Source organism: Hypomesus transpacificus, chromosome 13, assembly GCF_021917145.1.
Source record: "Hypomesus transpacificus isolate Combined female chromosome 13, fHypTra1, whole genome shotgun sequence".
Classification (NCBI taxonomy): Eukaryota; Metazoa; Chordata; class Actinopteri; order Osmeriformes; family Osmeridae; genus Hypomesus; species Hypomesus transpacificus.
This window is the reverse complement of record NC_061072.1, coordinates 9,720,120-9,743,620: the sequence shown is the minus strand read 5'-3', so window position 1 is coordinate 9,743,620 and position 23,501 is coordinate 9,720,120. Positions and strand designations below refer to the sequence as shown.

The 23,501-nt window shown below is 46.2% G+C and overlaps 1 protein-coding gene across 1 annotated transcript in view; it reads left to right on the top strand.

The window, feature by feature from the left end:
- The window catches only part of LOC124475233, a 35,706-nt gene continuing 12,205 nt past the window's right edge, over nucleotides 1-23,501 (top strand). The window contains exons 1-11 of the mRNA XM_047031652.1: nucleotides 1-278; nucleotides 4,436-4,535; nucleotides 4,693-6,943; nucleotides 7,103-7,220; nucleotides 7,496-8,027; nucleotides 8,475-8,942; nucleotides 12,246-12,434; nucleotides 13,030-13,110; nucleotides 13,377-13,489; nucleotides 13,668-13,726; nucleotides 14,413-14,502. Coding sequence (XP_046887608.1) covers nucleotides 4,757-6,943; nucleotides 7,103-7,220; nucleotides 7,496-8,027; nucleotides 8,475-8,942; nucleotides 12,246-12,434; nucleotides 13,030-13,110; nucleotides 13,377-13,489; nucleotides 13,668-13,726; nucleotides 14,413-14,502 — 3,837 coding nt within the window. The 5' untranslated portion in view covers nucleotides 1-278; nucleotides 4,436-4,535; nucleotides 4,693-4,756. The remainder of the gene's footprint in view (nucleotides 279-4,435; nucleotides 4,536-4,692; nucleotides 6,944-7,102; nucleotides 7,221-7,495; nucleotides 8,028-8,474; nucleotides 8,943-12,245; nucleotides 12,435-13,029; nucleotides 13,111-13,376; nucleotides 13,490-13,667; nucleotides 13,727-14,412; nucleotides 14,503-23,501) is intronic.

Here is a 23,501-nt window from a genome sequence, read left to right as displayed (position 1 = left end):
AGTCAGCTCCACACTCGTGCTGCTGCATGGGTGAGGAAGGAAGGAGACCAGGGAAGAAGAGACGGGCTATGTCATGTGGGAGGCAGACATGCAGTATGGACAAGCCAGCTAATATCAGAGGAGATGTGAGGGTGAGATAACGGAGGGGAAGAGACGAGATAGCGAGGAGGAGAGGATGAGGAAGGACACAGGTTTGTCTCTGTGTGTGGCTTCAGCTGCTGCCTCTCTCCGCCTTCTGTTGGCTTCTGTGCGGTCGATGAGGATAAAGCATTGCTAAGGTAACAGAAAGATAGATGAAGGTGTCCATGTATTTTTTCTTCAACTAAAGTGTGTGTGTGTGTAAACTTGCATGGATGTGTGTGTGTTTGTGTGTCAGTTTGTAAGGGCGTAAAAGGTGTATGCTTGGTTTGCATCACTGGTCTGTATATGATGACATGTCAAAGCATGCACTGCCGCACATTTTCAGTAATTCCCTATGTGACTGACAATGCTGTTAATTCCACGACCTGTTCCACACGTTTTAACCAGGCAGGAGACTTGACGGAGCTGTTTGTCAAGTCTTCAGTGTCTAATGTGCATTTTACCAGTGAGAAAAGAACATCCGGTATTATTGACGGTGCGTAAGTTCTGTCCTACCACTGCTCAAATACAATGTTGCAATGAGACATGCCTGGAAGTTTTCTCTTCGTTTTTCTACGAAGAGTTTGTTTACTGACCATGTACAAGACTTATCTAAGGTGTCTCAGTGTGTTTTGCATCGGGTGGAGTCCAGATAACCATAGTTACTCTATATCAGAGCCAGTAGCTTGTGTCCTTTCATCTGTGAAGCACAGACAGCCTCCACAGATCGGTCATACTTAGCAGGGTTGAGATATCAGGCCTAAGAAAATCACTCCCCAGGAAACAGCTGTCCTCCTGACCTACTGATAACAACTGTCATATCTCCCCTTTTTGACAAAGAAAAGCAGTTTGGTTATGTTTTGTTATGTACACTTAGATGCTAGAAGACCTGGGTCTCCCCCCTGGCCAACTCAACCCTCCAGAGACCAGGGTGTTTTTATCACACTCTGGAGTTGTACACGGACAGAAAGAACAAACAAAAGAACACGGTGAAAGATCTAGTGAAGTAGATGCTAGTCAACGTCTTTAACTCAAATGAAGGTCGCCAATTACTCACCTTCATTACTGAGAGTTTGCCACAGCTTTGAAATCTGATCTCCCTGTCAATAGTGGTGCTTCTGTAAGAATCAATGGGAGAAGTATCTAGTACAACCTCTGTAGTTATAAATTGAACATGGTAGGACTAATCATCAAATACCTTTGTAGTAATTCAGAGTCTTGGGGATGTTTTTTTACCCATAATACTGCAGTTCTGGAATGGGGGCTTAAACCGTGTCATTCTTTGTGCTGGGTCCTTCCTTAGTTACCAGAAGGTCATAAACACTTTTTCATATGGTTTTGGATGAAAGTTCTGATGGAAAGCAACCCCTCCTCCTTGCTGTTTCTCTTTTAGAAGACACACACATACTCACAAGCACACGCACACACACACACTCATCTTTGTGTGGTTGTACTGCATGAGTCAGAGGCCCAAAGTCTTTGTCTGGGGATGTCTTCAAAGACTGTTGAATGTATGCGGTGTAAGATGTCCTTGTATCTACTCCCCACAAAGTCATACGTATTAATGTGAAGGATAGTTTTGCTTGGCTGTCATGCAACGCTGTCCTTTTTAGGAAGATCTTCCATACTTATAATTTAAAGAATATTTTGACGTTGATTGATTTGACAGGGTACTTTGGGTTTGACAGCGAGCTCTGGCTAAGTAGTGCCTTCCTCAGAATGTGCCTGTAATAAATACTATGGAACATTATGAATCTTCTTTTAATTCTGAATGAATCCATTATTATTTAATAAAAAGAGACTGGAAATAGCATGCAGCCTAAAATATGTGCAAGGAACACACTGTCGGGCCACATTCTCTCCTGCAATACTGGCTCTTCACTGGATTTGAACTGGCACCGCACATGTAACACTTGCCATGCTGCTGAAATCATAGCTGGCTAAGACCAGCAACCCAGCCGGGAGCTAATATTAGCATGCCCACCATCTTATTCCAAGAACTAATATTAGTGTCGTTCTGCATGGGCTTAGGCTTAATTATCTGTGTGATTTGACTCATAAACACACATCCTGAGGCCTTGTGGGCTGATTGACTGGATGGGTGTCACATCCACCTGGTGTCCTGGTCCTCAACCCCTTTCCCTCTTAGACGAGGCTTACTTTAGCATGCTTGAAAAGGCTTGCTCTGTTGTCATGGAGAACCAAAATGGAGGGGAAATCCCATAAAGACCAAAAGACAAACCACACTTATTTAATCACTTCCGTATACCTCAAATCGAGTTTGCTTCCTGACTTTTAGAATTTCCCCATGGTCTAAAATTCTCCTTTTCAAAAAAAACAATTTCTTATTCATTTTTCTCTTAAATACATTTGAAAAGTTATGTACATGCAAGCATAATTTACAGCACTGAAGTCAGTAGCAACATGGCCCTGGGGGGGGGGGGGGGGGGGGGAGCGGTAATGACCCGCTTCTGTTGTGCCTCCTGGCTCCTGGCGCCCCAGCCTGAGCGTGTGTTACTGGAGAGCGAATGTGGGTGCCAAGTTGGCCAACTCTCAGAGGACAGGCGTCCGAGGGAGGGACTGTAGCACGTACACTAGCAGGAGAGCGGAAGGACGACAGTCGGAACCCGACTCACTGTCTGAGTCGTTTTGTCAACGTAAGCGTACAGTAATCCTGTTACTGTTCCCTTACGGCAAGCCTTCCTGTAAATCTCCTCTCTGATCACCCTGGAGGCTAGCAACCCTCTCCCTCACACACATATTTCCTGTGCTCTGTTTTCTCCATCTCTTCTTCTTCTTTCTTTCCTCTCTTCCGCCCATCTCAGATGATGTAGGGATGGATAACAGAGCATGAATGCAGTTCAGGCTCATCAGCTCTTTCAAGGATCAACACGGGAGGCTGGAGGCTTTTAGCCTGCGTCTCTGGGGAGTTGCAAATACGACAGATAGCTTCACTAATCAGACAGTGGCTTTCTTAAATCATCTATGACAGGAGTGGTCACATTCATGCCACTAGTCCAAGGAGGAAATCTTTCCCATAATTGGGCCCAAGGTGATAGAACCTATGAACTAAATACATAATTTGAATGTTTCAATGATTGTATGACATTAAGTCTGGAGAATAACAACCAATTTCACAAAATCCTTGGTTTCCTTCCTGTCTGCATCAATGTCAATCTGGTTCCCTTCAAATAATATCAAACCATCATAAAAAACCTGACTCTCTATGGCACCCCTTGTCAGATGGGTGCTGTGCTTTGCTGTGATTGGTTGCATTCAGTGTTTAAACAACTCAGAGCACGAGTGTCTAAGATCCTTTGGTGCTGTTCGCAAAGCACCAAAGTGAACAGAACCAATCAGTATGTCTGCAAGTGTAAAGAAACAGAAGAGGAAGTGAGGAGTAACTTCCTGCTTAACACCTTTACTGGGCTGTTCGAAATATCCCTCTTATTGTAATTAAATCCATACGCCTCATTAAACATATCCCACAAGTAAAAGTGTCTATATTTAATACTGAGTCTCAGGTAATTAATTATGGAGGTTACATCATATGTTGATTATAAAACTTAGGAAATAATACATCGTATTGCTAAATGTTCTTGTTGAAACGTTTTGTTGGTGACCCTATGGCCCACATGAAGTATAGACATTACAGATGGTCGTCTGCAGTACCATTAGCTGATCAGGATCTGCAGCTCTTCTCTTCCATTCAAAAGGATAGAGTGCTCGCCTGATGGGCTGTGCACAGTGGCTGTGCGCTGCGGTGGACTGACTCAGTGTGCCATTCAGTCATCAGAGAAAGTGGCTTCTACTTCCTTTGATTAAGAATATGACCTCACTGCTTCAATGTCTGGAATGGTGAAACGTAAAGAATCTTCTTGCCAGGGTGGTGAAGGCATTCACGAAGACATTGTATTGTGTATTGTTTGAAGATGTAGGTAATTATATGTCTGTACTGTCGAAATGTGTTTATATTGGGGGTGTGCTTTGTTTGCAGTTTGTGAGTGTTAATGTGCTTGTCTGTACGTGTGTGTGTGTGTGTGTCTGTGTGTGAGAGAGAGAGTGTGTGTGTGTGTTCAGAGCATTACATTACAGAAAACAGATTATGGATGGAATCAGATTACCTTTGTAGGTCATCTGAGACAAAGATATTTACTACCTGTTGTACTACTGCTTCTAACTCCGTGTTGCCCTCTCCCTAATTCCTTAACCATATAAATCCTTATTGCTAGTGAAATTTACACTGGAAACAACACCTGGGAATTATCTGGAAAATGTTTTACATACATAACATTCTCCTTCTTCTCTCCCACAGGTATGAATAGGCAGCTGTTGTGAACACCTCATGTGCCTGTTTGTCCTCTGCTTACACAGACTCTGGGCGTCCACACCCTCCAGCCTGTCTGGCTAGTAAGGTAGAAAATACTTACACCACAAAAATACACTGACAGTGATACCAGCAGCAGGAATCAAGCAACAAACAACCAAGCAAGCAGGCAAACAAAGAAAAAGTAAATGGTGTAAATCTCTTTCTCCCTCGCTCTCTTTCTCCCTTTCTTTTGATCCATCCAGTCTTTTCTCTCTTCTTTATAACTCTCTCTCTCGCTCTGTCCCTGTGATGTGCTGAGGTGAGGTCATGTCCCAATCTGGAAAAGTCCTTCATCTGTATGTGGAGGTAAGGTCGGCCCCAGAGCATGATGGGAAGGTGGACTCCGGAGAGGGCACTGGGAGTGAGTCAGCCCCAGCACCAGTGAAGGACGGAGCAGCAAAGCTTCTGTCTCAGCTGTCCTGCCAGACCACCTGCCAGACTCCCACCAACACTCCTCAGCGCCTGGCCCTAGACTCCACTCACGCCCAGTCTCCCTCCAGACACACCGTGAGCTTTCAGCTCCGCCAAGGCAACGCCACTCCATCTCCCAGTATCCCTAAGCGGCAGAGTTCCACGTGTGAGGGCAACCCTGTCACCAATTCGCCAGCATCTTCCGGAAAGCTCGCTGCCCTTCAAGCACCTACCAGTGGCCAGAAGTTGGGTGAGGAAGTAGTTAACGATGGGAAGCGTTCTGTGGTCACCTTCAGCTACATTGAGAAGGCCAACGTGAGGAAAGTGGAAAGCCCTCGAAGCGCAATATGCCAGAGGGGGTCTAGAGAGGAGCGATCCACCCCCTCCCACCTGCGTAAGAGGTTCAGTGATCCTGTGTGGTTTGGGAGCGCTGACTCCTCGTGCAATTCTAGTCCTAAGCTGGCCTTCCGGCAGCAGGGGTCCCCCAGCCGCCCCTCGCTGGATCCTATTGGCAGGGCAGCCACCCAGAGGGCCTTGATGGAGTTTGGTTCGCCCCTGCTTAGGAGCAAGATTGCCCGCGGGCTTCCATCCTGCCAGGACCAGCAGACTCGCTGTCAGTCCTGGGGTGGTTCACCTGTCCAACGCAAGAGCAAAACCTGCACGTTCCCAAATAATCACGCAGATACAGAGAGGAACAGGGCCAATTGCGGCCTACCCAGGAGCCCAGCCTCTGATCAGCTTTCCTCCCATGCCAGGCAGTCTGCTCTGAGCAGATCTCCGAAATCTAGGCCCAGGCCCTGTGTTGGACCCCAGAGCCCCCTTCACTGGCTATGTCAGGACAGAGGAGTGGTAGGGAGTCCTGCCACTAAGAGACATGTGCACAAACCATGTAGCAGTAATACTCCACCACAAGGTGCAATACATCAACTCGGCAATACTCTTATGGAAGGAATGAACCAGCTAAGTGGCAGTAAACTGTCCTCCCCAGCTCATAGCCCTGAGGTAGCCCGTAGGCTAGCAGAAGAGGCTACCAAAGTGTCCTCTATTTTATCTGAGGTAAGGAGATCCTCATTGCACAATGCTTTAAGTGAACTGGAGAGCTCGAACTCTGGAAATATTTCTGGAATCCAGGACAGTTCCTCCACAAACGCACAAAGACAGCAGCAGACAGTTAAGATGAACATCCCTTTAAACAGCCAACACATGCCAGCATCTGAAAACAGTGATTCTCACCAGCCTGCAAAGTCCCTATCACTGTCACATAACATGAGTTCACCAACGAATCGCGAGACACATCAACAAGAGGGGCCTGCCCAGCATCAAAACCCTATCCTGCCAGAGACGGCCGGGCCTGGGTCCCCTGCCCTCCCCTCGCGCTTCTTACGCCCCTCTCACCCTCCTACTGAGATCAGCTCCCCAATGAGAGACCCCAGGCTACTAAGGGCAGAGCTTAGGCTCACAGACAGCCCCACCCTCCACCGCCGCCAGCCTCCACAGTACACTGGAGACTGCTGGGCCCCCCGGGCCAACAGTAAGGGCGACCCCGACTGCTATGACAGGGGTGACTGTGCAGAACTGGCCCGCAGGCTCTTCATAGGCCAGAGCGTCGAGGAGGCTCCAGTCAGCTGGACTTCGAGGCGGCAGGAGTGGGGCCACCTGGAGGCAGAGACCAGCCCTAACCCCAGTCCCAGTCCCAGCCCTGGCCCCGTGCAGGAACAGCAAGCCCTGAGCCCCATGGCTCGGAAACGGGCGGAGCAGAGAAGGAGGGAGGTCCTGCTCCTAGGCCCTGTGGTGCTGGACTCTCCTGAGGAGGATGAGGGCTGTGATGGAGATGTAGTGGAGGGCTATGGGGAAGGGCAGCAACCAGGCCTGCTGAGGGTGGAGGAGTCACCAGAGGGGGAGCAGAACGGGGCCATGGGCTCCTCCTCCCGTAGCTCCAGCGGGGTGACAGGAAGCCTGGGGGACAGGGACTGTGTGTCTCCTGAGTCCAGCCAGTCCAGCCACCAGAGCAACGAAACCGGAGCAGCCACCTCAGGAATACAGGTGAATAGTGGACAGAGAACGTGTGTGTGTGTGTGTGTGTGTGTGTGTGGGGGGGGGGGGGGTTAAGAAGAGACAAACATGCTAGTTCCTAACTATTCATAAATATGAATATAACATTCAAATGATGATCATTTTTCACCTGTGTTTGTGTCTGAGAAGACAGACAGTGGCTCAGCAGTGCCCGGGCCCTCGCTCCACTCGCAGAGAATCGCCCGAGCGAAGTGGGAGTTCTTATTTGGCACCCCGTCTGAAGAGAGGGCCAGCAGGGGAGAGAAAAGTGAGAACTCTAACAGGCTCCACTCATCACTCCTTAATCTTAGTGTAAATCAACACATACACCATACTTTAGCCCAGCTATTCCTACAATGCATTCAGTCATTCGGTTACACCCTACAACAGCCTGTTTAAAATATGATCTGAAAATACAACTGACCAATGATGGAACATACTATGAAAGTAAATATGAGCAATTCATTTAACAATCACATAATTACAAAGCATCTGAATTGACAGTACTTACTATGTCAACAGTATGTGTTTCTGCCACTGCAGATACCCTGGAAGCCTCTACTGCTCCTCCCAGTGGCAACTCCAGTGAATCTCCCACCCCGACTCCTCCCTCCTCCCTACCCCTCATCTCAGCCAATCACCATGTGCAGCATGTGGAGGTGGAACTGGTGACTCCTCCCCCGGCGGCAGGAGGCACGTCGCCAAAGACGGGCATCATCCGGAGGACCCTCAAGTACTCAGAGACCGACCTGGACGCCGTTCCCCTTCGCTGCTACCGCGAAACGGACATCGACGAGGTGCTCTTGGCCGAGCAAGAGGATGCCGACTCTGCGTTTGGGAGTAACCGTAGTGTTGTGGGCACCTCAGGCACGGACAGCAGCCCCCTCGGTGGCATCTTCTATGAGAGGACGGAGGGGGAGGAAGAAGAGAGGCCTGAAGGGGAGGACGAGGAGGATGAGGAAGACGAGGAGGAGGAGGTGGTGAGCTGGGCCAGTGTGAGGATGCAGGGGGACTCCAGGAAGAGGATGTATGCTGGACTGGTGGAGCAGGAGGTGTTTAGCCAGCTACTGAGGAGGTGAGACTACATACACACACACACACAATCTATCTACACACCACCAATTGTACACAAAACACAGTCTAGGGAGTCAGAGGTCTATCACTATCAACAGGTCTATTAAAAATCAATTGGAAATGTTGGGATCTAATCTGACATGAACCTTTGTCAATTGTCATCAACACTGTCCCACTGAATGGAACAAAGCAGCCTTCAACAAAGACAAATCAATGTGTAACACTTGTAATGTCATGTTTTGTCAGGGGGGGAAAATGCACAAACAATTTGTTAACAGCTTTGTTATTGCACCTAGGCAATATCTATTGGGTATAGATCTCAATCTAGAAAAACAGCTGTACTCACTTACTCACTCACACAATATCTAAGAGCAACCTGATACAACAGACTTTAGAATGTCGGTACTTCTAACATAGTAACTCTTACTTTCTTTCCCTGTCTTCAAAGACCCTTGGATGATGTCTTTGACACCCAACCTGCGTTGAAGTCACCCATCCTGGTGACAGGACCTCGCCGTACCTCCGAAGACTCCTTCAGCCGCCATTTTGAGAGTATCATGGAGTCCCACCGTGCCAAAGGGACGTCCTACAACAGCCTGGACTGCGAGGAGCTACTGACCTCTAGCACTCAGACCGTCCTGACCTTTGACCTCCCCACGCTTACCCCAGAGATCCAGGGTCAGATCTGCCAGAGCGCCAGGCAGATTGTCCAGCTCAGCTTTGCCCCCCTGGCCCGCTGCGAGAGGCCCAGCCTGTCTGACTCCATCCTGACGGTGACGGGAGACTCGGACGCCACCCGCGCTCCCTCCAGCGAGAGGCTGAGCAGCGGCTCGGACGACACGCCCCATCGAGGAGGCAGGGAGGGAGCACACCTGGGACACAGCTGGCACAGCAACCCCTCCTTCACCTTTCCCAGGTCAGTGGGCTTGAATGGGCCAGAACTGACAAATGGACTCTTTCGCGTATTTATGTAGTTGCTCTCAAGGTCATTGGGAGACTTGTGTGTGGTTTCCATGACGGCATGCAGAGTGTAGGTTTTTTGTGAGTGTGTGCACGTGTGTGTGTGTGTGTGTGTGTTTGATGACTAGAGCAGGTGAATAAGGCAGATGGCTGAACAGCTTTCGCCTTCACCATTAGTTGTTCTGTGTACACACCTTTAGATACTCCCTTGATCAAGGCCCATATTGAGGGATGCACCATCGCCAAGTTTATTTAAAGTTTATCTACACATCCATTTATGTGTTTATCAATAGTCCAAGGCTTGTTAGATTCCATATTTAAACCCTGATCCTCGAGGGATATCTTGATTTGTTTGGAGATAGAGAGATCATTATGTGTGGCAGCACTGCAGTGGCACTGTGACTGCACTGTCACCTTGAGGTACATGCCACTAGATGGCGATAAAGGCCCTCACTGTGCTTGCCAACACAATAGCGCTCCCATCTTTCATTGAGACAGGTGTAATTAATACAGTACAGATGGCGGCCTAGTGATTGGACTGCTTGTGATGTTGCCAACCTACTTACTATTATTTTATGAGTTTGACAGGCAGGATATTCTTTGTAATACATGCTTATTCATTAGGTGTGCTACTGTTGTAGGATGTCCGGCCTAAGTGTACAAATGAACGCATTCCGACTCATCTTCTTTTTAGTTTGCGCCTGGTACGTAGCCTAGTGTGGAATTACACACATCAGCCTGCATAGTGTAGAAATAAGCTCATCTGACATTTACATGGTAATAGGCTTATCTTGTCTTCATCATCATCGTCCTGTCTTGGAAAAAAAAGAATGTATCATAAAGCTCAAAGTAATTGGCCACCATTTATACAATTGGTGTGTGCATGTATTTTAAATAGTCAGTTAGCCACTAATTGACAATCAAATGACATGATTGCAGTTATGTAATAATGACATCATCACTGTTGCAATAGGCTGTTAAGTGGTCACCAGCGGAACAGTAACTGAATTGTGTGAGGCTGGCCGGAAAAGCTTTGTATGCCCATTGACACACAAAAAGGAAACATAATCCACTTTAAAATCCAAACTAGTTTCTTAAATGCATTCAAAAACGAGCAAAAAACCTGTTCACTAACCAAAAGATGTTACTCCCTCTAGCACTCAACAAGCTTGAATGAAGCAAGCCATTCTGTAGATGTCAGATTCATGTTGACATTGTGCTGGCAAGTGTTAGTTCTCTGTCCAGCCCAGCTCAGAGAGAAAGGAATTCATGAACAAGACAACAGGACAAATATTTGATAAGGCTTCTCCGTTCTTTGATAAAAGTTGGAATACCCCCGACCCCCCTTCTTCACATCACTCTTTTGAGATGTGAGATCATGTGTGCTGTTACACAGAGAACTATTGTGTAGAACTGCCTAATGAAGACAGAAAGGAGGACATTATTTTGTGACGAACCATTGAACCGAATTCTGACACTGAAAATTCCCTCATGGCCTCTGAACAGCATTCAGCCTTTCAATTATACAAAACTAATGTGTTGTTGTGGCTGGAGCGTTGGCCCTGGTAAGTTGAATTCAAGAACAGACACCAAAATGGCTGTTTTCAAAGCCTCTCTATTCCTCTCCCACGACAGTCATTATTAGGGAGCAAACCGCTTAAGCATTTACCCAGAGGTTTAGAGTTTTCCCTGTCACCTTGCCTTTTTGTTATCGCACGTGTGCTAATATCTTACTTTGAAGACAATGTAGACAGCATGTATACAGCACCTAGAGGAAAACTGCTCTGAGTGTGAGTAATTGCAGCTAAAAGGAGAGAGGTCGAGAGAAAGAGAGGTACAGAGGGTTTGTAGCAGAAAGCAGTTTCATACTATGCTTGCAACCCAAGGTCGGCAAGAGACGTTGGTGAAGTGTACACAGTGAGAGAGGGAGAGGGAGGGAGGAAGGGAGAGGAGGGAGAGTGAGAGGGAGGGAGGGAGGAAGGGAGGAAGGGAGGGAGAGTGAGAGGAGGGAGAGGAGGGAGAGTGGAAGGGAGGGAGGGAGGGGTGAAAGAGAGGGACAAACAAAACCTAAAAGATAGAGAGAGAGGGAGAGGGAGAGAAACTGCTGTACAAACTGCTCTTTGGCTGCAGAAACCTTTGTCAAAGACAAAAAAGCAGAAAAGAGAAGATAAACGAGAAGGGGGAAGGTATTTTTGTACCTTTCTCACCTCTGGGTGTTGCAGGTATGGACTGGGCTTCATGAAGACAGGAAATAAGTGATGTTGCACTTTTGGATCTGACTGACTGAGCAGTTAGTGGATGCAGGCAGGCTCGGTGATGCGTTCAGACAGGGGCTTGAGGACAGGAAGGGTTGGTAGGCTGAACAGTCTACAGAGGTGCTCTGGCAGGGGAGGGACAGGTACAGCCGGCAAGGCTGGCTCCGTCTTCTGTTGTCATGGCGCTGCTGGAGAAGAGAGGTACATGCCCTCTCTGCGTTCCCAGCGGAGGTGAGTTCATATCCCTCATTTGTATCCCTCCTTCCTTCTTTTCTTCTCCTCCTCCAACTCCTCTTTCCCTCCCTCTCCTTCTGACATCAGAGGTAGGGGCGGCAGAACTACTGTATGGATGTATGAGATTTCTCTCACATCTCAAAACGGTTTAAAATACAGCTGCTCTGTTGCAGCTGTTGTCATAGCAGGGCGCTAAAGGAGGCAACCTGTGTTTGCACTGTTGAGGTTTGCATGAGTCACTGATTAGGAAGTTTCAATGCCTCTCTGGTGCTAACCTCATTTCCTGCTGTTTAAGAGATTCCAAGAGAACTTGTGAGGCAATCAATCCTCACACACCTTGTGTCCTGTATTCAATATATTCTTTTGTCTAGCTTCATATTTGAAATATTATCCCCAAGACTGTATTGAACACCTTTACTGGAGAAGACCATAGCTTGCTGATATGAGATCTTACGGAGAACACATTTATTCTATGATATTTAAACTATTTTCAGTTTGAAGCTGAAGTTTCAGTATGTTACAGTATGATGTAATTTACGTACATCATACATTATCATAGCATATATTATCGATTTGTTGAGTTCTGAATCCTTTGATTCTTTATTGGGGATGGAGTAGAAAAAAACTGCAAAATATTAAAAAAGAGTAATAATTGTATCATGGTATTGAACCATAGTATCTTGTTGGTAAAATATGATCATTTCACAGCAAACATTGACTGGAATCAGCACTCCAAGTAATGTTGCTGTTCCTGCGTGTTCTCTCTCCAGAGAGAAGGCCCGTCTGGCCACCGACTCTGAGCTGGACCAGGACCTGAGTGAGAGGCTGGGTCTGGGGAGCAGTGAAGCCCTCACCAACGGAACCCGTGCGGATCTGGCGGCCGCCAAACGCCTCGCCAAACGGCTCTTCAACCTGGATGGTTTCAAGAAATCTGATGTAGCTCGCCACCTCAGCAAGAAGTGAGTAACTCCACAAATGTTTTATGACACAAAACATTATTAATAACATTTATATGAAATTAACATTAGTTAGTTGCTATCCACAAAACATTTTTACTCTCTCTCTCTCTCTTATTATTACCAGCTGTGTGTGGACTTTCCCTATCTCAGTGATTTTCTTTTTCCCCATGTCTCTTTACTTTTAGCCTAATTTCTGTTCAGTTCTTTTCTGCCTACAGAGATACTGTTGGATCACGGTGTCAGTTGTTGTTTGGCACTAACAAAAAAGAATGTGGGATTAAAGGACTTCCTATTTTCTGACAGATGCACCCTGGGAATAACAGTTTTGGCCCACAGTCTGCAACTCAAACTGAATGTGCTGGTTCACACTGACTGACAGTCTGAATGGATGCATGTGTGAGAAAGCCAATGTCTGATTGACATGTTGTGCTTTCTCTGGCTTTCTCTTTTTTTCCTAAATCAATGTATTCTCTCTCTCTCTCTCTCTCTCTCTCTCTCTCTCTCTCTCTCTCTCTCTCTCTCTCTCTCTCTGTCTCTCTGTCTCTCTGTCTCTCGCTTTGTCTCTGTCTCTCTCTCACACTATATCTCTCTCCAGTAATGACTTCAGTTGTATGGTGGCAGAAGAGTACCTAAGCTTCTTCGATTTTGCAGGACTAACTGTGGACCAGGCTTTAAGGTGAGTCATCATGACAATCCAACCACTCTGTCCCGCCCAATCAAAAAAGAGCTCCTTCCACAGAAATTATCATAAAATACTGGAAGTGAGAAGTTCACTTATACAATAGGCAGCACTTGGGTAACACTGCTCCCTGGTGGTTAGCTAAGGTACTGTATCTCTGAGGTCAGAGGACAGTCTCCCCCTGTCCCTCATCCTTGTCCGACATCAACAGGGATCTTCCTGAGTCTCAACCACTGCACGGTATGCCTTTGTTTGTGTTCTAGATCCTTCCTGAAGCAGTTTGCCTTGATGGGGGAGACTCAGGAGAGGGAGCGGGTCCTCTCTCACTTCTCCAGGAGGTACCTGAGCTGCAACCCCCAGGTCATACCTTCTGAAGGTGAGAACACAACTGACCTTAAGTCCCTGTCTCACACCTGTGTCAGCTAGTTCTAGATCGAATCTGCCTTTGTCTTTGCTGTACCCCGTGAAGTATACATATATAAGTGTCTGTGAAAGTGAAGACGAGCTGTTCCAGTTGTCCTATCTGTTAACAAATATTTCTGTTTCTCTTCCAGATGCCGTTCACACCCTTACCTGTGCCCTGATGCTACTAAACACAGACTTGCATGGTCATGTAAGTACAGAGCAAAGCGTGTGTGTGTGTGTGCTTACATGTGTTTTGGGAAGGGAGGATCCTAGGGGACTACTTTGTGCTGAGGAAGGATAATGGACACTTTTAAGAGTTACATTCCCCTCAAGGCCCCTCTGATTGAGTGTGGCGTCAGCTTTAAGGAAGATAACCCCCCCAACTGATCAAACGTTGACAAGGGACTGCCAACTGATTACGGTTCACCCTTCTCTATCATAGATCCAGCCCTCTCCTACCTTTGTATCAAACAGTCAACTCCCCCAAAGAGTTTCTTTTTTCCTTCTTCACCAAACAGTAAATCTAGGCCATTCGTGGCTGCTTTGTATGATGTGCAGCGTTGCAGATGATTAATTAAAAGTGGCTAGCGCTGGCAGGATGAAAAACCTGCTATCTCAGGAGAGAGGGGAGATTGAGAGATGCCTGGTCCTGCTCTGCGCATCATCATAATCATCCCTTTTACGCAATCTTCAGCTCATCCACAAACTGAGTAGCTGGGATTCATTTGAGACCCCTGATAAAATTGCCACCGAAAGTCGACAATGTTTATTGTCGAAGGTTGAAATGTAGCGTAATGATTGGATTTAAAGGAAGACAACGTTTAACAAAACATTTGCAATATATTACTCTACATAGTATGGAATTCAACGGTCTGGTTTCAACATTCTTTACAGAACATTGGCAAAAGAATGTCTTGCACACAGTTCATTGGAAACCTAGAGGGTCTGAATTGTGGACAAGATTTTCCGAAGGACCTGCTAAAGGTATGCAGTTCAAATCTGTACGCACACACACTCACACCCATACATGCAAACCAAATGTACATAGAACAGAATTTGTGTTGTGTATGCTTTTCCACCATTATCTTTTATATACGCCGGGCGACCACGTGTATGTTTTCCAACTTTATTAATTGCTATGTTGTGCTATTGTTTGTGTGTGTGTGTGAGGTGTGTGTGCGTGAGGTGTGTGTTTGTGTGGGTTTGTTTCTGGCAGCTTGGCAAGAGGCGGGTGCCAGCTGGCGGCCGGGCGGCCTCTTGAGGCCTGCATTCTCAGAGCCGGCTCGGTCACCACATCCTGTGGTCAGGAGAGGCTAATTGTTGTGCTGTCTCCAGACTGGGAGAAGACATATCTCCCCTTGGGGCATCTGTGCTCTGGTTGGACTATATTAGATTAGACCATTAGCTTAGCACTGTCGTGGGCAGTATGATAGGCAGAGGCCCTTTGGGAGCCATTGGTAAGGAGCCTGAGGCAGATGAAGCCACGAGGAAATAACCGAATCAGTTGGACTGCTTGGCATTGACGTGGCAAATGATGATGTGCCTGATTAGTTTTGTCAGCAAAAAATGTTGCGTCAACACAAGCCCCTGCAGTGTAAGTCAACAAGTTGTAATGGCATATCTATAATGCATAAGCAGGGCAGAGGGCCGTTTCTCACCCTGAAAATGAAGGAAATTCATTTTAATATGAAAGGCTTTCCTGTTATTAAGACAGGATAGCATCAGCCCCCTGCTGTGTTGTAGGTATTAGCTGGTGGAGTAAGAAAACGAGAGAAAGAGAGAGAGAATAAGACTGAGAGAGAAATGACAGAAATAAGCCCATTGACCTGGGATAGCTGTTTTATTAATGTACTGGATAGATCCAGGACGAGTCTTTTAAATCATGCTCTCCTCCCACTCCCTCTCTCCGACCTTTTCCCTCTACCCTCAAGCCATCCTCTCTCTCTCTCTCCCTCTTTCTCCAACTCTTCAAATGATCTCCCTGCCCACTCGCCGTCGCTCCTTTTCTTGTCACTTTTGTGCTCTCTCTTGCACTCTTCTCTCCACCTTTCTCTTTGTCACACTGTAGAAGCTTGCTCACCTCCACCCACTCCCTAGTTCTCCTCCATAATTTCCATTTTTATAAAATGACTGTCATTCCTTTCTTGCTATCTCCTGTTTTGTTCGTCTTAACATTCATTTCCTCAACCTCATTTTGCCTGATCTCCCATTTCCTCTCTCATTCCCTGATGTCCAGCCCTGGTCAGAACCGCAGGCTTGACAGCTCCATCTTCTTCTCTCACATTTCCACACTGCTGTCTGGAGTTTCAGTACCAGCCACAGCTCGTCCCTCAAGCGTCCTATTAACCATTTGCCTAAAGGACTCCCACAGAAGGAGTTTAGTCCATATAGACCAATACATACACATAAACACACATGCACACACACACACACACAAATCCATAAACACGTATGCAGTCTACACACATATACTTAGACTTTGTTCACACCCTCTCTTTCTCTATATCACACACCGTGTCATGTCTGTCACTATCACGTGTTTTCAATGTCACATTTTTTGCCACCACGATCACCCCCCCCCCCTGTGCCTCCTTCTCTCTTTCCTTTCTTCACCTCATCCATCTTTCCCTCCCCTTCCATCTTGAGGTTCAAAGGGTTTTATTTGCAGCTGTATGAAATAGCAGTACCCCCCGTAGGAGGCAAACCTGTGTGCTGTTCTATCTCTACATCACACTCACTGTCTTATCATCGCTTTGCTGACACACTTCAGTTCCTCAACCTTTTAGATGGGAGGAAGGAAGATGACCAGCCCTTCATTTAGTCTTCCTCCATCTCCCCCTTCATGACTTTGTCTCCTCCCTCCTACACCCACACTGTGAAAATCACATTTTCACATAGTTAACGTGTGTCAAATGAAAGGCATACTGCACATTGAGGCGTAGTTTGTTGTTATCATTTTGTGGTTCAGTACTTCCAGTATGCTGTATATTAAAAGCTAAATACTATCTAAATGCCTGCGCATGAATTGATTTTAAATCTAAATTGAATCTCAGAAAGCTTTTGCATACTGTCAAAGCATACATTATAGAGTTGTTTAAGGTGATCATTTTTGGTAATTTACTGTAACCATGTGCCATATTTTGAGCCCCTACTCTGAAGGAGAGCGTATGCACTGCACTGCTGAACTGAGCCCTCCAGCTAACACAGAAATCAGGAACCAGGCGGCCTGGAAAATAATGACTATGACTTGGCATTCCCATGGTACATCTCTCTTTCTCTTTCTCTCTGTCTGTATTTATCTCTCTCTCTCTTTCTCTCTCTCTCTCTCTTTCTCTCTGTCTGTATTTATCTCTCTCTCTCATTCTATCACTCTCCCTCACTGCTTCCTTCCTGTCTCACTCCCCCTTGCTCATTCGTTCTTTTCCTTCCTGTCTCACTCCCCCTTGCTCATTCGTTCTCTTCCTTCCTGTCTCACTCCCCCTTGCTCATTTGTTCTCTTCCTTCCTGTCTCACTCCCCCTTGCTCATTCGTTCTCTTCCTTCCTGTCTCACTCCCCCTTGCTCATTCGTTCTCTTCCTTCCTGTCTCACTCCCCCTTGCTCATTCGTTCTCTTCCTTCCTGTCTCACTCCCCCTTGCTCATTCGTTCTCTTCCTTCCTGTCTCACTCCCCCTTGCTCATTCGTTCTCTTCCTTCCTGTCTCACTCCCCCTTGCTCATTCGTTCTCTTCCTTCCTGTCTCACTCCCCCTTGCTCATTCGTTCTCTTGCCATGGCAGCTTTCTCAGATTAAACCTAGTGATATGTTTCCCATTAACACTACAATAGAGGTCCAGAATGAAGCAATCTCCTGTACTGTGTAGCTGGCTGTGTCGTCACATTCAGATTGTTGAGGACTTATATTGCCTAGCAAGAGGTAGGAACATTTTCTAGTGTTCAGGCTTCGAAACATTGATTAATTTCCCTAAAATTATTTTGGGCACAGAGTATGTTTGTGTGTGTGTGGTGTTTAACTACCCTCGTGAGGTCTGGAAAAAAACCTTGGGGGGACATTTTCTTGGGCCACACAAATTTAAGTGCTACTCCTATGGGGCCTTTATGGGATTTAGGGTTAAAGTTAGTGTAAAGGTTATAATTAGGATAGAACATTAAGGATTGAGGACAGGGGTTAGGGCTAACACAATTTTGATTTTGAGTGAATTGTTGGTCCTCCTTTTGATAGAAAAATAAACCTTTGTGTGTGTGCATGTGAATTGCTGTGTGAGTGTGTGTCTGGAAGTTTTTTCCTTTCAGTACATGTCCATTTGGTGACAGTCATTATGACACCATAAACCATCTAAATGGGAGGGCTGGGGAGAACGATCCTTCCTTGGGTCTCCACGCCAGAGCTGCCCTCAGATGCAGCAGACTGAGAAATGGTCACAATCTCACTGTGCTCACTAGATCACTTAGTCAGTCGGTCGGGTTCATTACTGTAGACTCCCCATTCCAAATTATTAGAACGTTTGTTACTTTGCGGTGTACTGATTACATCGGTAAGTTTAATTTAAGAGCAGACACTTTGTCAACGGATTGCTTTAGCGGCTTTCAGCAACCCCCAATGAAGACTTCCTTTACAGTGTTGGCTGGTCATTGTCAGATACATAAGACCTTAAGACATTTTCTCTCTTTCTTTCTTTCTTTCTCTCTCTCTCTCTCTCTCTCTCTCTCTCTCTCTCTCTCTCTCTCTCTCTCTCTCTCTCTCTCTCTCTCTCTCTCTCCTTCGATCTCTCGTTCGCTCTCTTTTTCTCTAGCTTTCTCTCTCAACTCTGTCACAAACACCTTTTTCTCAATATCTCTTTTTCTTTTCATCTCACTTCCTTTCGTTCTCTCTCTCTCTCTCCAACTCTTTTTCTTCACTCTAGCTAGCAGCATTGCGCAGGGGTTGGAGTGAAAGCAAATTATGCTGTGAAGTAGGTTACCTGCCTACATATTACAGAGAAGAGAAACGCTTAGAAAGGGGCCTGATGGGTGTATGTAGGAAAATTTGACAATATTGATTACGTTCTTTCAGAATCAACCAGTGTGTCAGGGAGATAGATGACTATCGACACTTCTACTGTGAGAAGATTAGATTTTTCGTTATCTCTACGCCTGGGGTACTATGACCATGGGCAGCTCCTAGCGATATGTTGGGTGCCAGCCCTGCCCGTCTGTGCAGAGAGAACCAGGTCATGTTGGAGGGGAGAGAGAGAACGGGCACTGGCTGCTTAGATCAGCGCAGACAGTGTTTGAGTGCACTCCCCTTGCTCCCCAAGCTGTCTCTCTCACAGCGCGACAGAAAAAGGAGAGGGGAGAGAGGGTGAAACAGATCGAGAGAAAAAGAGCTGGGGGAAGAAGGCCGAGCGAGAGAGGGAGAGAGAGAAGCCTTGGGCTTTTATAGCTTCAACAAGAGTTGTCCAGTAGCGAGATGTCATTTTAATGCAGGTTGTTTTGGTCCCAGCTCCAGTCAAGGGTGATCGGTTCCCCAGCTTCTATGAGACTGAGCTAGCATCTCCTGACACCTGACAGGATCACAGGACACAATGGAATGTGCCACACAACGCTGTTCTGAGACGTAGACCATGACGATGCATATTGCAGGTCATAGGGGAGTTCTTTTGTCATTGTGAACAAGCTATGGGACAGACGCTGTGTCACAGTCTAAAAGAAGAGAGCTTTGTTTTAGTTCATGAACATTTCATGGGATTTTAGAGAATGATAACAACTGCCCGCCAAGAGAATGTGACATTTTGGAAATATTGGCCTTCTGTTGTTAGTTGCTGAGTGAAATTATCCAGTTGCTGTACGTCATTACACAGTACAAGTATGTCTGCATCACTACCCTGTCTCTACCTCTGTGTTCCTCCCTTCCCTCAATTTTCCAGTAACCTTCATTGCATATATGTTACTCTGGTGCAGGCATTGAATCAGAATTAGAATTTAATCGCCAAGTAAGTGGTCACAAACAAGGAATTTACTTTGGTGGGTAGGTGCATACAGTAAACATTTAAATATAATAAACACAATAAAAATAAAAGTAAATGTACAACCAAATAAAACTACTGGCAGAGCTATACAATATAATATGAAATACGATAAATAAAATAATATAGAATACAAATGATACTGAATATGTTATAGTGACAGTGTCAGTCACTTTACACTGTCAGGAAGACAGACACGGTGCAGTTCTTTTCTCTCAACCTAAATCTCTCTATATGTTATTTACGTGACCTAAATGTACTTCTTGCTATGATCCTATCAGTGCCACGAGTGAGTGACACTCTCATTAAATCTTACGAAACCGATGGCACAAAATGTTGTGATTCATCTCGCTCGCCATTCCCTCAAGCTAGGTTTTTAAGTCAATATTCAATTTGACAATATTTCAGGAGCCTCAACAATTTCTTATTTGTCTCTCTAGCCCAGGTTAGTGACAGGTTGTCCATTTGCCCCTTCATCTCCTCTGTTTTCTCCTCTCTTTAGTCACTGTCTGGGCTTGGTGGCCATGGATCATTACACATACAAATCATATACAGTGTTACCATGTATATGTGATACAGGATTTGATTTCAGGCGAAAAATTGAGATGGCTTTTTGAAAGGCGTTAAAACTCAAATATAACCATGATCAGCATTTTTGTTTTTGATGTTTTATTCATAGTTTAATAGGTCTGGACCTGAATGTTAAACATACATTTGTTTGTCACGTTTGTGCTGGATTTAGCCTTTCCATCAGTGGTGAAATTTATTTTCACTCTCTACCTTGATCTCTCTGGAACCCACACACACAAACAAACTCACACACACACACAGAAAAGGCACACACACAAACACACACACACACACACACAGAAAAGGCACACACACAAACAAACACACACACACACACACAGAAAAGGCACACACACAAACACACACACACACACAGAAAAGGCACACACACAAACAAACACACACACACACAGAAAAGGCACACACACAAACACACACACACACACAAAAAAGGCACACACACAAACACACACACACACACACAGAAAAGGCACACACACAAACAAACTCACACACACACACAGAAAAGGCACACACACAAACACACACACACACACACACAGAAAAGGCACACACACAAACAAACACACACACACACACACACAGAAAAGGCACACACACAAACACACACACACACACACACAGAAAAGGCACACACACAAACAAACACACACACACACACACAGAAAAGGCACACACACAAACACACACACACACACACACACACACACACACACACAGAAAAGGCACACACACAAACAAACACACACACACACACACAGAAAAGGCACACACACAAACACACACACACACACACACACAGAAAAGGCACACACACAAACAAACACACACACACACACACAGAAAAGGCACACACACAAACACACACACACACACACAGAAAAGGCACACACACAAACAAACACACACACACACACACAGAAAAGGCACACACACAAACAAACACACACACACACACACAGAAAAGGCACACACACAAACACACACACACACACAGAAAAGGCACACACACAAACAAACACACACACACACACACAGGAAAGACACGCACACAAACACACACACACACAGAAAAGGCACACACACACACAAACAAACACACACACACACACACAGAAAAGGCACACACACAAACACACACACACAGGAAAGACACACACACAAACACACACACACACACACAGAAAAGACACGCACACAAACACACACAGCCTTCTCCTACTGATCCTTTCCGTCAGTATCCCCCCTCACCTCAGTGGGAAGAAGACAAGCACTGAATGCTAATTGCCATTCAAAGTATATCGAGGAGTGTGCTCATGTGCCTGTGTATGTGCGCGGAGGAGCGAGTTGGGAGGCTGTGATTCGCTGCCGAAGAAGAGAGGGAGGAGGGATGGGACGAAGGGATGGGAGGTACGCATTGAGAGCGAGAGAGAGAGCACAGTCCTTATCAGGTCTTTTTCTCACTACGATAGAGGCTGCTCTCCTTCGCAGCAGAGAAAGAGGAAAGGCGCAGGAGCGATAGAACCACTAAATGCAGAAGAAGAAGACGGAGGGAGGCCAACCGTGATAGACATCAGCAGGACGACACAGGCTCTTTTCTTACACCGACCGACCCCGTAAGTGGGTGACAATAGAAGGATAAATGGAATGAGTGAAGGGAGGTATCAAGAGAAGACACTCATGTTCTCTGTGTCGGAAGTGTATGTAGGTAGAGAGAATAAAGAGTAAACGATGACTGGAGACTTGAAAAAAAAGGACACAAACCTGAGGAGTTCAAGAGGAGTATCAGTCTGACTCTCTTATTCTAACTAACAAACTGGGATCCATTTTATGGTGGGAGCAACAGGAAATCTTCCCGTATTCTCTGTTGAAAGGACTGAATCAATGCTTTCAACCCCTTCACCTGACAGCGTTACTTATTCTGTCTTTATCTAGACTCTCTTTGTTGTCTGGCATCCATACCTTCTTTCATTTATGTTGTTTATCTCCCGGTAAGACTGACGCAATTGAAAGTGATTTTGGAATCCCTTCTCCCAAGTGGGGAGGCAACTGTCTCTCCTTTCATCCATTGTGTGAGTGTGTATTTTGTGTGTGTGTGTGTTTGCTTGTATATATTAGTTTGTGTACGCATGTGCCTTTTTACCTCCTCATTTCCGCCCTTTGCACCCATCTGTTTCATGCTGGCTGTCCTTTCACACCTCTGCAAGTGTTGCGTACCATCTGTGAGCTTGTCATTATGCGTCTGAGTGTGTGTCTGCATGCATGTACATCCTTGTCCCCACCGTGAAGCCATTGGTCACCTCAAAAAGTTGCCAGGTTGGAACCAAGCCATCAGCAACTAGCATATATATTGTCTGGTTTGCCAGCAGCTGTTGAAGGAAAGTGATATCACACAGTGCCCCCCTGACAAGGCACAACGGACTATCAAACCTGGGAATCACAGCGAGGGTTACAACACAGATTTCAAAAGCGTTCCCCTCAAGTATACAGCGCCTAAACACTCCACCTGTGGTAAACCACACCCTCCCGTTGGAGTACAGCTTAACCAGCAGGTGTGACAAACTGAGGAGGTCCAGTTAAGGAATCGTCATATCTTTCAATCTATTATAGATGCCCATCGGATCAATTATTCAGGTGCAGGCACTCTGGGAAGGGCAGCGTTGTGTTGATCAGGACTTCCTGAGGAGAAGCCTGAGGTTCTAATGCTTGTTGACACTGCCACGGGTGAGTGACAGGAGTGACGTCTTAGCGCTACCGCTCGGGCCGACGCTTCCTGTAACGAGTGACGTGCCTCTTCGACTCCTTTCACAAATTACCCACTTCCAGGAAAGACCTACACAAAAGCTCGTGCCATTCTGGATCTTTTTCACTTTTCCTCAACATTATTTAATCTCCTTTGCATGAATTTTTGTTTTTGTGGATTTTGAGACCACATTTTTTTTTTTTTTTTTTTTCTCTCTCTGGGATCAGCCGACTGTCTTCACACTCATTTTGGACAGTAAGGGTCTTCCTGCCCAGTGGGAACTGTGTGCAACACTCCAAAGCCATGATCGGCGTCAACAGCCTGCACTCTGCAGGGCGCCTGCGCTCACGTTCACTCTGCTCCGTGCGCTACGGACGAGACTTTCGCATGATGGACCCTTTCCGTTACCCCCGTACCCCACGTTCACGTTCTCTCAAACCCCTGGTGTTCCCTGACCTGCTGGGCAAAGCCCAGGACGGGCAGAACCACCCTCAGGCCCGCAAGAGGAAGAAGGTACAGGTTCGCATCACCAATTCTTTCCTCCCCCCCCCAACCTGGTGAGGGTTGGGTTTTGTTATTACATCCCTTCTCTTTTTGTTGTCTTTTCGGTCTAATGTGAAATGTGAGGCATGGACTTTAAGTCTGCAA